This window comes from Limulus polyphemus, unplaced genomic scaffold (assembly GCF_000517525.1).
Source record: "Limulus polyphemus unplaced genomic scaffold, Limulus_polyphemus-2.1.2 Scaffold406, whole genome shotgun sequence".
Classification (NCBI taxonomy): domain Eukaryota; kingdom Metazoa; phylum Arthropoda; class Merostomata; order Xiphosura; family Limulidae; genus Limulus; species Limulus polyphemus.
The window spans coordinates 34,727-49,390 of NW_013666016.1; the positions used below are offsets into that span (position 1 = coordinate 34,727).

Here is a 14,664-nt window from a genome sequence, read left to right on the forward strand (position 1 = left end):
CAACTGACGCTGGTAGCACGTGTTGAGAACAGGCAGTATTATCGTATATAAGTGCGCTAGACAGTGAGAGAGCCAGACGGAGTTGAAGCAGTAGAGGAGCCAGAGACGTGGCAGAGAGCAAGAAAGACAGCGATTACGGTCGGCGGGAACTGAGGATAGCAGACACAGAGATCGGAACTATAGTTGGCGGGGACGGACAATTAAGTCTAAGCGCGATAGAAAGTGAGTGAATTGTTGTGAACTATAGTGTGTGTAACTGTGAAAAATTAAGTACATTACAAAGTTGTATTGAGGAAGAATAAACAAGTTTTATAAAGAAAGGACTTGTATCTTTGAAGAATTAACAAACAGACATACAGAGACGTAACAATATATATGTTGACTGATACACTAAATTATATAGGATATATATGTTGACATACGTCACATTCTCACAAGTCACATACAAAGCTTCATTTCGTAGAGGTTGGCTATAGTGATTTTGATTGGACTTAACTTTCACGAATTACTAATAAACGCAAAGATCGTTATATATTTAAAAAACGTTAGTTTATACGAATAAATAGCTAAGAGCACTTTCCAAGTACTGTTCTAATGTTATTCTGAACTTTTATAAATGTGTTTGCTAAAACCTCCTACAGATATTTTATGTGATACATTTTCATGACCCAAAGCAATAATGATCCAGTACAGTTATAGCAAATAGGACTCTTTTAGTACCTTTTGCTTGTCGTATTGTTTTATTGTTACCAGAAGATATCAAATATAATTCATTGGTTTATTGTAAGGTTGTTGTTGTTTGTTATTAAGCACAAAGCTAGAGAAAGGGCCATCTGTGCTCTGCTCACCACGGGTATCGAAACCCGATTTCTAGCGGTATAAATCCGCAAATATACCGCTGTGCCACTGGAGGGAATTATTGTAAGGACTTACGCTTTCAAATGTTTGATTTCTTTACGGGTAGAGTGTATCCAGATAACATGTAACATCCTTAAAAAACTTAATATGTTTAGTGAATCCATGCTATAATGAATAAAAATCTACGTTACTTGTTAATATTCTATCTATAAGAATGAAGCACTCAAAGTAAGTTATGTTGGTCTATAAGTTACGAGTATACTTATCATTATATGTATAGCTAAGTATTAAGTAGCAAAGTATAAACCTAGCTGTCAAGAAATCAAACGTCTGAAGAAAGCAAGTTCTTACAATAAGTCAACGAATTGTATATGGTATCTTCTGGTAACATTAGAACTTAAGCGGAGATTTTTAAAATGGCTGGCAAAAATAAGATATGTACAATACACCTAACATAAGGTTCGTCTTTCTACACGATAAACTTGTTACCGTCTAAAAGAAAAATGTTGAGATTACGTACAATGTTTTTTAAATTAAAAACACGTTTTACGCGTTTATTGGATATGATAGATGTCTGGGATGCAAATACAATACAGATTCTCACCTATGACTCTTCAGTTATTGTTGAAATTTTGAATATTTTCAAATTCTTTAGCAAATTAAAATTGATTACGGAAGGATCAAGTGCGCCATAAAATATGAGAGATCTTTAAACATTATATGACATTGGTATTTGAAATTTCTATAAGAATTCTGCAACCTATTCAATTCGTTTTAAGAAATTGGTTTTAATACACGGATTCACTGGCATATTAATATATTTGAGAAGTTCTTTTTGGTACTAAAGGGTTACTTACCAACTCAAGTTTTGAAGAATCAAGAGACAAACAATTTGAATTCCTCATGTGAAGATGTTTCATCATAGCTTGAAGCCTCTCCTTTTCCTTGGTTAGCTGGATTTCTAGTTGAGACACTACTTGCATCTGTACTCTAGCTTGAGCTGTACTCCGGTCATCAAGCTGGTGCTCCTTGTTTAAATGTCTAGGTTACATAAGGACATTTGGAATGTACTGAATGGTGCTTAGAAACAAAACATGAGTGTACTTATGATGTAATGCAAGATTAGGAAACGTAAAGTATTTTAAGCTAAAAAATACGTCTTTAATGCATACCGTGTTTAAAAGGTGTATTTTTATTGGATGTTTTCATGATAATAAAAAGTAAAATAGTGATTCTAGTACGTAAATATCATAATCAAAGGAAGTCTAAAGCCATATAATACGTATTACAGTTTCTATTTGTTTTGGTGTGACCTGAGTATAAAACGCGGTACGGAGCAGATCAGGCTCCGCCGTTAACTTCGTCTTCAAAATCATAAACAAATATTTTTGTAAATAGATGATGGAGTTTTAGTTAAAACGCGCTCAGTGATAAATTTCAACGAAACTCTGTAGTCAATGCTTCTTTTCTCGGACTGTTATGAGGAAGATGCAGTGTTAAAGTGGAATGTTATTATATATATATATATCAATGTAAATATTTTCAATATTTCATCCAATGTTACTATTTCAAATGTAATAGGGGAAATAATTTGCCTCTAAATACGGCAGCTACCAAGTTCGACGAACGGCCATCAGATATCTACGAATTTTTCTTCTTTTTTTTGGGGGGGGGGGGATATTTGCTCTTCCAGTGACTCAGCAGTAAGTCTTTGGACTGATGATGCTAAAAATCGGGTTTCGATACACGTGGTGAGCAAAGCACAAATGGTTCATTGTGTAGCTTTGCACTTAGCAACAAAGAACTGGATGATTTAATATTTTGTACTTCGGTAGCTTAAACATTTTTTCAGTCAGAGTAAAATATTTTTCATCAACATAATTTTTTTACCAAATTATTTTATTTTAATGCATTAAAATATATAGAAATAAAGCATAAAATTCGTGTAGTTGCCGTAAATATATACTTAAAACACATAAAATGTAATTGTGGTACTTGTATATTTACAATACATACAAATTCAGATCAACACACCTGAAAATGTAACATCCGCAAGTGTTACACCCAAAATATAAATATATCTTTGGTAACTGCAAATCAAAACACATGAAAGGTAGACTTTGTTACGATGTATCACAAGACATGAAAATGTTGCTATGATAAATTTATATCCCGCCCCACTAAAATGAAACAAACATCAGAAAGAAATACTAATATATATCTCTGCTAGGAAAGGAAAAAAAAATCCGAACATGTTATATTTTCTACTTCTTTGTAGGGAAATAAATTTAAATACTTTACCAAGTTGGGCTCTAACTTTTTGGTAAAAAATAACTATACTCAGAAGTTTTTGAACTTATAATATTTTTAGGATAAGCTGACAGTAGAATTCCAGAAGTTTTTATACTTTATATTTGCATTAATTGCTTAGCTAATACAACATTTGGTAAAAACAACTGAATTGATGGAATAACCTATATATGAACGATATTTTAAAATGAAAAACTTTTTTTTTTTAAGAAAATGAAAACATGAACGTTGCTTTACGAGTATTCCTATGTTGGCTGGAATAATGCATAAACCTACCTGTTAAATGTCTGATAGCTTTCACAAACAGTTTCACATCCAGGCCATTTACAAACACCATGACCATACAAAGGATGCTCGAGAGGTCCTGAAGGCCGACTACTTTCGTCTTTTGATGAAGAGATGGAATTTTTTTGTCCACTGACACCAGCAATGGAAGCTGACACAGAATTTGATAAACCTTCTTCTTGTCCATTAAGTAAACGATTTGGAGTAAGAACCGACAAGGCTGTACTAGATGTCGTAGGAGTGTTGTGAACTAATCCATTCAATCCTCCATTTATAGATCCTTCATCTAAGCCAATTGTTCCGTCTTTCCACAGATTCTGGAGGTCACCGGAAGTAATTCCTGAGAGCAATGAAATCTTGTTTATTACTGCACATTCCAGAAACTCCAATACAGACACCTCTTTAAAGGATGTGTACTGATAAAGACAGATTAATCTGAAATACAATAGGCGTGCAGATTACCTTCTTCTCAGATGCATGTATAATACCTCATCAATTTTAAATATAGTGAATATTTTATTACACATACAGTACTTTATATATACAAAGGAAAAGTTAACAAATGTATAAAGAAGATAAAAATATAGCTGAGTTGCTTATAACACGGAAAAACAAATGCATGAAATTTTTAATGTTTTAAACAAAAGTAAGTTATTTAACGGCATAATGTTTTTAACAAATTAATTGATAAAAAGTATGATAACCATGAGACTGCGACATAATTTTAATTATTATTAAGCAATACAAAAATTACTATCTATCTTTATTTGTCATGTGCATCTTTTAAAAAGGGCCTCTTTGTTTTACTGGAAGTTGATTCCCAGTGGTGGACAGAGCACACATAGCCCATTATTTAGCTTCGCGGTAAAAACAAACAAACAAAATCGTCGTATTTCATGTATTTTAGGTTTCCTTAGCTTTAAAATTTCTGTACCACGACACTCTGAACTTGTTGTGCGCTGCCTGAGAGTTCCACCTATAATGCTATACATGTAATATATAAGTAAAATATATTTTATGCTGCATTCTTGCTAAATCCGCACACTTAAGTATAACAAGTTCATTCCTGTATATGTTTTCAGAAATCAAAGCTGAACTGACAAGTTTTGGTCTTAGTATTGTACCAGGCGTTTCACAGAACTTGATAGGTATAATATTAGCTTTTAAGCTGTTAAACAACGTCACTAATATATTAATTAATACATTGGATGGACGAGATTAAAATTACTTCGTATGGTTGTTAGCTTCTACGATTCTAAAGAGAAAATTTCTGTGATGCTGTTATTGTCCGTCTCCTGGTTGGATTTGTGTTGGAAAGTGTTAGCGAAGGATTATTGTACTGGATCTATGGATTTGTCCTAAAAAGAGTAGTTAATGGGCGGTTTCTTATTCAGAATATCACACAAAGGAAAGTGATTACCAAGTATTTACAGTTTCAGTGTGAATTTTATGCCTTGTTGGTGGTAACACAGGAAAGAATACATTTGATTTTAATCTCTTCTATATAACCCAAATCCAGTAGAGGGGGTGTATTGAGAGTCGAATAATGAAATACCCTATGCTCATAAGTAGACACAACTACTATTCTATGTTTATAACATCATTCCCAAATTAAAACTAACAAACAAAAAAATCTGTTCATTCAAGGTAATCTCTGTTGTGTTTACATAATTAATAAAATACTCGAGTTATCAATTAGAACTTGAACAACCTTGGCAGTTTTAAGACTAGTTTTATTGTTCTGCGAGTATTCATATCCCGTCTTAGTTAACTTTAGTTCTGAAAAACCTAACGTAAGTCATGGTAATTACATACTTTGTATTTTACATTAAACCAGCTATGCTATGAAGTTTCTTATTAATAATTTTAATAATATACTTTGTTGATTATGATTACAAGAGGAAAGAGCTACATTTTGTGCAACACTAGGCGTATTATAATTGATTATATTAAAAAAGTTTATTCTAGTATTTAAATAACGACTCTATTTATTGAACAGCGCATTTTTATTTAAATTTGTCCAAGTTATGTCTGAAATGAAAGTTCTTCACAAGATACATGGTTTCATGTTAGCAAACTTATCAGTTTCGTATGTTTTGTTATTCCACCCACTAAAATTATTATACTTTGTTTACCTTTGACACACTGAGTTTCGCTGAAAGATATTGAACGAAATTTTTGAGAAAGGATGCCAATTGAATCCGTTTTTGTTTTGTCTGTTGCTGAATATTTCGAAAAGGGATAATAGCAGGAAAAATATGTTGCATATTAAATTAGCTAAAATACATCAATATTTTTACTGTTTTAAATGAGCAGCAGGAGTGGGATAATATATTCCTTTCTTTCTTCTTTTTCCACTGTACTCTTTATATAAGTAACAACAAAAAGCAACTTCGACTACTTCAGAATGGTTCTTATGAAAGCTTTCATGTTTTCTAGTGCACCAAGGTGTTCCTCCTGAACATGAAATCTCCCTTCTAGAGCAAACAAACATCTCCTTAGTAGCTAGAAAATAGTAATGTAAAATGAATAAATAATTCCTTCAAACTTCCAAAAATCATTCACTACATTAAAAAGTTTACTTCTATATAATCTGCTATACCCAATAACTTACTTTTAACAAAGAGGTTTACTACTACTACTACTACTACTACTATACGCTTATAACGCAAAAAACCGGATTTTGATACCCGTGATGAGCAGAACACAGATAATGCATCGTGTAACTTTGCTCTTAGCAACAAACAAACAATTACTATTATACTACTACAAGGTGACTAAAAGTGATGTTTCTCGTCTGCCGGTGACTCAGCAGTAAATATGAGCGGTTTATACGCTAAAATTCGGGTTTCGACACCCACTGTAAACACAACACAGATAGTCGCTTAATAACAAACAAACAAACGGTGATGATTCTCAATCACAGCTCATTTAGTACAATTAAAAATTATATATTACAGATCATAAAATGTAAATTGCAAAACTGTTGTATTAAAAGAAAACGTCTTTTATTTTAAATGGAATTAAGGTAAAATAAAGATTATCTATTAGAAAACATGTTATAAGGCAATGAAAAGATAAAAAAAATGTTTTGAAGTTATTTTATATCAAAGTTGCGTAATCTAAAATTAAGTGTAAAAACTGTGCGCAGTATTTACTATTCAACTATTTTAGATTTGATTGATTGTTGCGGATATTCGCTTAAAGCTACACAAGTGCTATCTGTGCTGTCTATAATTTTGAACTAGACTAGAGGGAATAGAACTAGTCAAAAGCACCAAACTTGGGGTACTCTACTCTGACCGAATAGTAGGATTTGAGCGTCACTCTTATCACGCACACATGGTTCCAAAATGCGGAGCTCGATTTTGTTTTGTTTTTGAGGTAATGGACCTTTAGATCCACAAATCGGTACGTTTATCTATGCCACGCTTCATCCAACTGTTTTAGGAGTAGTTGTTTTAGTGGGTTTTCGGTAAAGGAAATGTTATGATACCTGACTAATGCTACATTACAAACGAACAATCATTGATTGTTTGTTTTTGAGGTAATGGACCTTTAGATCCACAAATCGGCACGTTTATCTATGCCACGCTTCATCCAACTGTTTTAGGAGTAGTTGTTTTAGTGGGTTTTCGGTAAAGGAAATGTTATGATACCTGACTAATGCTACATTACAAACGAACAACCATTGATTGTTTGTTTTTGATTTTGAATTTCACACAAAATTAAACGAGCGTTATCTGCGCTAGCCATTCCTAGTTTTGAAGCAATAAATTAGGCTAATCTTTTACGAACGAATAGTGGGACTAATCCTCACATTATAACGCTCCGCACGGCTGAAAGGATGAGCGTTTTCGGGGATGGAATTTGATCTCGCGACATTCAGATTGTGAGTCGAGTGCTCTAACCACTAGACCATTCTAGGCCCCACATTTCATGAAGAAAGATTTAAAATGTCCGAAAATATATGCCATCTTATATCGTCTCTTAGAGAAAAAGTTCCAAAAAGAACCTCCAGTCTTTTGTATGGATTGACAGTAACATAACGCAATGACTTACCTTGTGGCAGTAATAATGGAGGTAGCCCTAGTATGTTGTAGCGATGTGACAGCTGCAACTGTTGCATCAGTTGGTGTTGTTGCAAGGCTAGCTGCTGAAGCTGCATTTGAAGCTGTTGTCTGCTACTTTTAGCCTTGTCTCCTGGACCATTGGCACTTGAAGCTGTTACGCTGTTCAGATTGTTTAACTGTTGTAAGATCTGACTTTGTTGCATCATGTTTAACTGTAACTGTTCTTGAAGGTGAGGAATGACGGACTCAAGTTGCTTGATTTGTTGCTGTTGTTGCTGGTGCTGTTGCTGTTGAACAATAATCAGTATCGCTTAAAACACAAGGTTTTAAAGAATAAATGAGGAAATAAATAATGCTTTTCGCACAAAATACATTTGGATACAAACTTGTATTAGTTGCAAGAGATAACTCATGATTTTGATTTTGTATTTTAAATTAAAGTTTAAGCTAAAACAACTCAAAAAACCATATCGGAAGAGCAGTTTGTACATCTGGACCTTTTAACTCACTGCAGGAAACAATATATATTGCTTTGTTTGTTTGTTTCATAATAATTTAATTTGTCGCCTAAACAGATTCTGCTTATCGAGCCATTTGGGCACTAGATGTCGCCACATTTTTTCTGAATTACCTGTTTAGATTAAATAATAACGTGCATTACAAATAACTTCCGGCTCTTATATAACTAGACGTAACGAACTAATGGGCAGGTTAGTAATTTGTTTAATTAGAGTTTTACGACTGGTCGCGCAGTTACTGAACTTTAATAGAAGATTATAGAAGTGGAAATCTACCGCGATAATGAGAGATAGTTCTTATCGTTTGTGACTTTCAGTAAGTCAGACTTGTGGTTGAAAAAGAAACTGGTTTTAACCAACTAATTTTATTTTTAACTTTATCTGGAAGATACTGATGAGCGATTTTCCTCAATGTAGCTCAACTTCTTCTCCATGTTGTTCTGGGCCGAAATCATTTTGGGACTGAGAGAAAGAAAACCAATAACTTTCGATACTCTCAAGAAATAATATAAAATACAAAAAACTAGCTTTCGTGTGAATAACAAACACTGTTTACGACCAGTTCAGTGTTCTAGAACTTATACATTCTATGCACAAACTTGAATGCAAAGAAAATACTTTTTTATTAAAACAATAAGCAACTCTAAAAGCTATTATCAAACTTTCTCAAAAAGTAAAGCTTTAACATTATAAATTTAATTTGTAAAAATACATTGATCGTCATATCTTAAAAACAACAATAATAATTTTCTTCGAATATTTTAAAAATTAAGATCGACCTGGAAGACTAAGAAACAAGATATATTAAAATTAAATTTGGTATTATATTAAGAAAATTGCTTTTCAGGGATTGAAAAACTTGGTTCTACTTCTTACAAAATTTATGCATTTAATTTCATAATTTTTAGATCTCTGTGCTATTTAAAAGGAGATGGTTGAGAAACATTGGCATCAATGAAATGCACCAATACATTTTTTTTCAGTTTGCACTAAATTCCAGATAATTAATTATTTAAAAAAATACTAATAATCCTTTCATAACAATTTCTCGCAAAGTTTACAAAATTATTAATCAAGGCAGTTAATATGATAACTCGAAACTAGTTTTATAATTATTTCTAGAAGCAACTACATATTTCCTGGAAATAAATAGGTGTATTTCAACACACCCACATGAGCACCAGAAGTGTACTAAACTAACATAGTTTAACCCTTGAGTCATACCAACGTAAGAGTTGCCAAATAAAGAGAGCTTTGAAGATATCCATATATTCTATTTAATGAAAATTCAGTACGAAAATCTCTTCCGTTAAACATACAGGTATTTATAATGTCTTCCTGCTGAACTTATTGCGATGAGAATGTTGACTTTAGATTATTATAAACAAAAAATTACTTGCTCTGAATGACTGTCAACTTGCTTTCACTTACAATGTTGTTGATATGTGGAGACTATGGAAGTCATGATACTAACAAATAGGTGAGACATATAACTACGTATAACAGTAAAATGCATCAAGATTCTGGATGTTACAGTGTAAGATTCATCAATTATATTGATGGCGTATAAGCTCTCCCAATCTGAATCTTCAAGTAGAAAATTAATGTCAATGAAGAATGTTATCACACAGACAGTCTTAACTGCTATAGTAAAAATTTATAAACTGTCCACATAAACTTTCATAAAGACCATAACATCTAGAGGAAATTCCTATCTTTTTATGTTCTAGGTATACCTCCATTTAGAGGAGGTATGTACTTTTGTTGGATTTTTTAACCGACGAACGTTTTATGCTTAACTTCATAAAAATAATTAACTTATTGTGAAAAAATATGGTATGTTGAAACGTGATCAAAGGGAATGGGCTTTAAGAATTGTTGAATTAATGGTCTTTCGAAACAAGACGAAGTACAGTTGAAAATTGAACATACGGAAAAACGCACTATGGCAGAAAACTTGAAATTTAGCCTATATATCTATCTATCTTTACCTGTTGAATGAACAACGACTGTTGTTGTTGTAAGAGCTGTTGGAGTTGCGCAGGAGACAGTATTTGTTGTTGTAGCAACTGTTGCATTTGGTGGTGAGCTAAAAGCTGTGAGTTCATCATCAATACAGGCGAGAGGGGCGTCGAAGTCCCGCTCTCACTGTCCAGTTCTTTATTTGTAGACACACTAGTGTTCTTGACCAGTTGATCCTTAGATACCTGCTGATCAATAGACGAGCAAATCTTGTATATCAACACTCTTTCTTTTCATAAAATATTAGTAACATATAGCGTATTTCTCTCAGTTCACATTCGCTTGTTTACTAAGTAGTGAAAGATAGTGTAAGTAATTAAAACACACACTAAAGTTTGACTAAATTAAAATAATTATGACAATTGATAAAAAAATTCCAAACTTTCACATGAAATCCTTCTCATATTTAGTGGTACGAATAGCCGGATATTAGTAGCAATCAGCAGCACATAATTCTAAGGCTTACACTAAGCCTTTTTTTTATTATTAAACAAAGTCAAAAAAGACACATTAATGTAAAAAATAACTGAAAGGTCTTTCCGAAATAGTCTCTCAGTATGCTGCAATGTTAAACAAAACCAGGCACTTTGGTAGTCCAGAGATGATTACCGCATCAATCATATCAAACGCGTATGCATTTCTGAACACAAATCTGTGAGGTAAATCGTTAGTTGCATACAAACAGTTACTCCTGCATGCTTCGTGCACAGCCAAGTAATAAACTGTTTGAATTCAATTATTCTAGTAAGTGTACATTCTCACGAAACGATACAGGCAGCGAAACAAGAAAAGAAAAGCATATGATGTATAAATGAATGAATGAAAATAAGTCAGAAACTACAGAACTAACGAATAGGGAGGTGGAGGAAAGAATTTGTTTATAGAAAGTAACTCATCAGTTTGTAAATAAGTACATAGATGAATTAAAAGAAAAGGTCGATAATGCTTTCAATATTAGTATTGCGCAAGTATTAATTACAAGTAATAAACGTGTGATTTCCTTACATCTGCCTCTTTTTCTATACACATGCAATAGCTTATCCAGACACATTTCCCCTCCCACAGGCTAAAGGGGAAAATACTGGTTGTCATGGCAATAAATACCTTAGAAGAGGGTAGAAAGTGTGTGAAATATATCAATTAAATTTCAAGTAGCTGAAATAGACATATTTATTTAAAAATTCTGAAGATTAACAGTACAACGTCGCGTCAACAATTTCATTTTTTGGACTTTATTAGTTGCATGAAATGATTGGACCTTTTGTGACGTATTGGGAACAAATGATAAAAAACAACGTTTAAAGAAAAACATAGAGAAGATTGAAATGAGCTAAATAGGAAACAGCTATTTAAAGTTTAAGGAAACGTTTCTATTTAAATCACATCAGTTGAAGTTTGGAGGTTATATAAAGACGTAAAGCTCATTGAACTATAAAAGATGGAAAACTATCTCTGAATTTCTTTTAAATTCATTATGGCTACATTTGGTATACCACTTCATTTGTAACGAGTATCTTGATTGTATGTGTGTTTCTGCATAACTATCGTTTTTTTAAATAAGACAAACACATTCAACTAGGGATCAGTTTGACGGCTGATCTCCAAATTTTTGTCGAGAGTTCATATGTTTTTTGTTTTACTTTATTTGGGCAAAAGTCTATGAGTTGTAATTTTATAAGACTCACCTCTTGCACTGTTATGCCATTTTACTATTGCTCAACAACATTGCTTCTATATTAAATTCAGAGTAATAAAGAGGAACTTAAACTTTTGAAATAAACTCACTATAAGTACCACATAATCTTAAAATATTAGAACATTTTTGTTGCTTAATAAAATGAAAAATAAAAACCGCATACTCATAAAAAAAAGCTAGGTACCAAAACTATTTTATGATCAAAGGACAGATTAAGATCGAAGTTAATAATAATCAATTAGTTTGGAATGTTTCTATAAACACCACCAGGCTAGCTGAGCTAAACTAATTGCTATATGGCTTTAAATTGATCAACTGTTTAAATACAATCTGACTACAGTAAATAATGACAAGAAACAAACAAAGACCTAGAGATAGCTTACTGGAAATAACTGACAGTAGATATTATTGTACGAACATTAACAACATAGGAAACGGGCAACAATTTAGAAAACTGTTCTTTTCTTGATGACGTGTGGTTTAGTACAGGCCTGACAAAAGAAAGCCACTGCGTTTCACCAAGTTAGATCAGCAGGGCACACCAGGCCAACAAATCAATTTCCCGGCCTGTGGTCAAGGTGTGATGGGTTCAGTCGCGTGTAATCCATCTCTTACTGTCACGAGTGTTTATGGTACAATTGCCAAGGAAGCGACAGCACGTGAGCACGAGACTAGAGTATGTAAAAGATGGCGAAAAGGGAATCACTCCTGTGTTGGTTATTACATCTTTCATAAGTGTTACACACCAGTATGAAAGAATGCCCTTGGTGACGCCATACCGCTAACATAAGACAATAAACTGCATTATATGTGTTTATGAGCAATAAAATTTCAAAACATCACTCATCAAATGGTTTTAACTTGAGAAACAAACAAAAGTTGTTTTACACGTGACTTTAACATGAGATAGTTCCTAATTTTTCCATCATATCAGTCATTAATGTAGTATGTAATATAACTACTTTTGTGTAACCATGCTTTCCATATTTTTTAGTTCTATACATCATGTAGTTGGCATGCCAATTATAAAATCGCCATCATGATTGATGCAAAAATAAGTAATTGTCTGCCATTTGTATATTTTCACCTTTTCTCATCAAGTGGAGTGGATATTCTCATAAAGAATAACATAACAGATATCAGTTCCAATGTACTGCAACAAACTCGGTGTTTTTAGATGGCCAGCGAAACACGAAAACAAAGATATTTCAAGTATAAAAATTTTAAATTCAATGGTGTTATTGATCCAATTTTTTTAACGAACTTCAGCACATTTCTCTTCTTTTATTATTATCTTTTTAGTTGTGGCTTAATTATCGATAGGATTTGAAGACACTTTTATTTGTCCACAATATATGATGGTTGCTTCCAAACTTGAAGTATTTCTAAAGAAGATATTATGGATGTTAGCAAAGTCAACATACGATTTTTAATCAGAGAATAAAAATGAGAACTTTTTAAAAAAATCCTAGCTGGATTGGGAAGTGCAATGATTAAAAAACTTCCCAAAATGTAGATGCATTCATATTCTTCCAAGGTAAATATGCACTTAAAAACTCGAACAATTAGAGAATCACGGTGTCTTCAACAGTAACAAAAAAAAAACAACCAAAAAACTTAATTGAGAACGCTTCGCAAGAGATGAGTGCAAAAACGTGCTACGGTGATCATCAATTAGTTTGAAAAGGCGCAGAAAATGCCAAAAGGGGGCAACAGCAATCATTAATTAATCTTAAAAAAAGTAAACCATTCTGATTTGCCCCGTTCACGATTTGTGATTTGTCTTTGTTGCTGGCTGCCGGTTGTGTAGGCATGCAATTAAATGTAGAGTTAAAAAAAAAAAACAGAAGGAAAAAGTTCAGCACAACGTTCAAGGCAAGTTGCCGATAAGAAAAGTAAGCAGATACAATGTAGGGGTTCTTCATCAGTCTTCATCCTTACGACTATGAGAGGCAGCTACCACGCGCCATTTGTCATTAGTCCCAGTTCTACATCATTAGCTGAAGCAGAGAAAAATCTCCACCTGCAGTGTGGCCGAATGCATGAACTGCTTATCCACTCTAAGCAAGCAGATCTGATGTTGAGGTCATTAAGAGATCGACTAAAATATTGTACACTAAAAACAATTTATAGAATTTAGTGAGCAACTCAGTTAAGTTGAGTCAGAAAAAAAAACAAAAAACAACAAACCACTTACAGATAAATCAAGGTGGCTATAATATTAATCATTTTATGTTATGCTGGATGATGGGGTATGTTAGATGAAATTTACTGGCGAAGTGATGCCAATGATATTTATTGAATAAAACTAATGTAAGTCATTTGATATCATATAAGTAAACAAATTATAAATATATGTATCCTAATGAAAAAGTATTGAGCGTTCTTAGAAGTAGCTGTTATTTCACTGAGGGAAAATTATTAATAAGTTTCAAAATTTCTGGCTTCCCAAAAATTCAATCTCCATACTCCTCTCGATCAAATAAGGTATTGGAAGTACAGACTGCCAATGCAAAGAATTATTACTACTGAAAAATTTAGATTTTATATGTATATATTGTACATATGTTTGGTGAGTTGATTTCCAAACATAGCTTTTCGGTACTCTTTTTTTTTTTTCATTCTGATCAAAGATTTGAACTCTTTTAAATATCTGGAATCTGAATTGTCTACCAGCATGGGCAAATTCGCTCCACCTTCCAGGCAATGAGGAGGTAAAACCCATACTATAATAAAACATCTCACACAAAACAAGGTGGTGGCCACGCGATGTTGAGCAATACATATTCTGGTTCCTCAGCTCTATAAAGTCGTTTTCTCCGCGATTTTCACAAGTGCTATCGATGAAGAAGGCCGAGGAAAGCTCAGCAAAGCTTACTTGCTGCTGTACGATAACTAAGTG

The 14,664-nt window shown here is 33.0% G+C and overlaps 1 protein-coding gene across 13 annotated transcripts in view; it reads right to left on the reverse strand.

The window, feature by feature from the left end:
- LOC106458029 (forkhead box protein P1-like) overlaps positions 1-14,664 on the reverse strand; it is a 255,864-nt gene that overhangs the window by 23,118 nt on the left and 218,082 nt on the right. For 10 of the 13 annotated variants that reach the window (XM_022384158.1, XM_022384157.1, XM_022384156.1 and 7 more), the window contains 4 exons: positions 10,036-10,254; positions 7,516-7,813; positions 3,445-3,793; positions 1,716-1,899 (listed from right to left, as the gene is read on the reverse strand). In XM_022384158.1, the coding sequence (XP_022239866.1) occupies positions 1,716-1,899; positions 3,445-3,793; positions 7,516-7,813; positions 10,036-10,254 (1,050 nt within the window). The remainder of the gene's footprint in view (positions 1-1,715; positions 1,900-3,444; positions 3,794-7,515; positions 7,814-10,035; positions 10,255-14,664) is intronic. The other 3 variants (XM_022384159.1, XM_022384160.1, XM_013917481.2) reach the window with 1 other exon arrangement.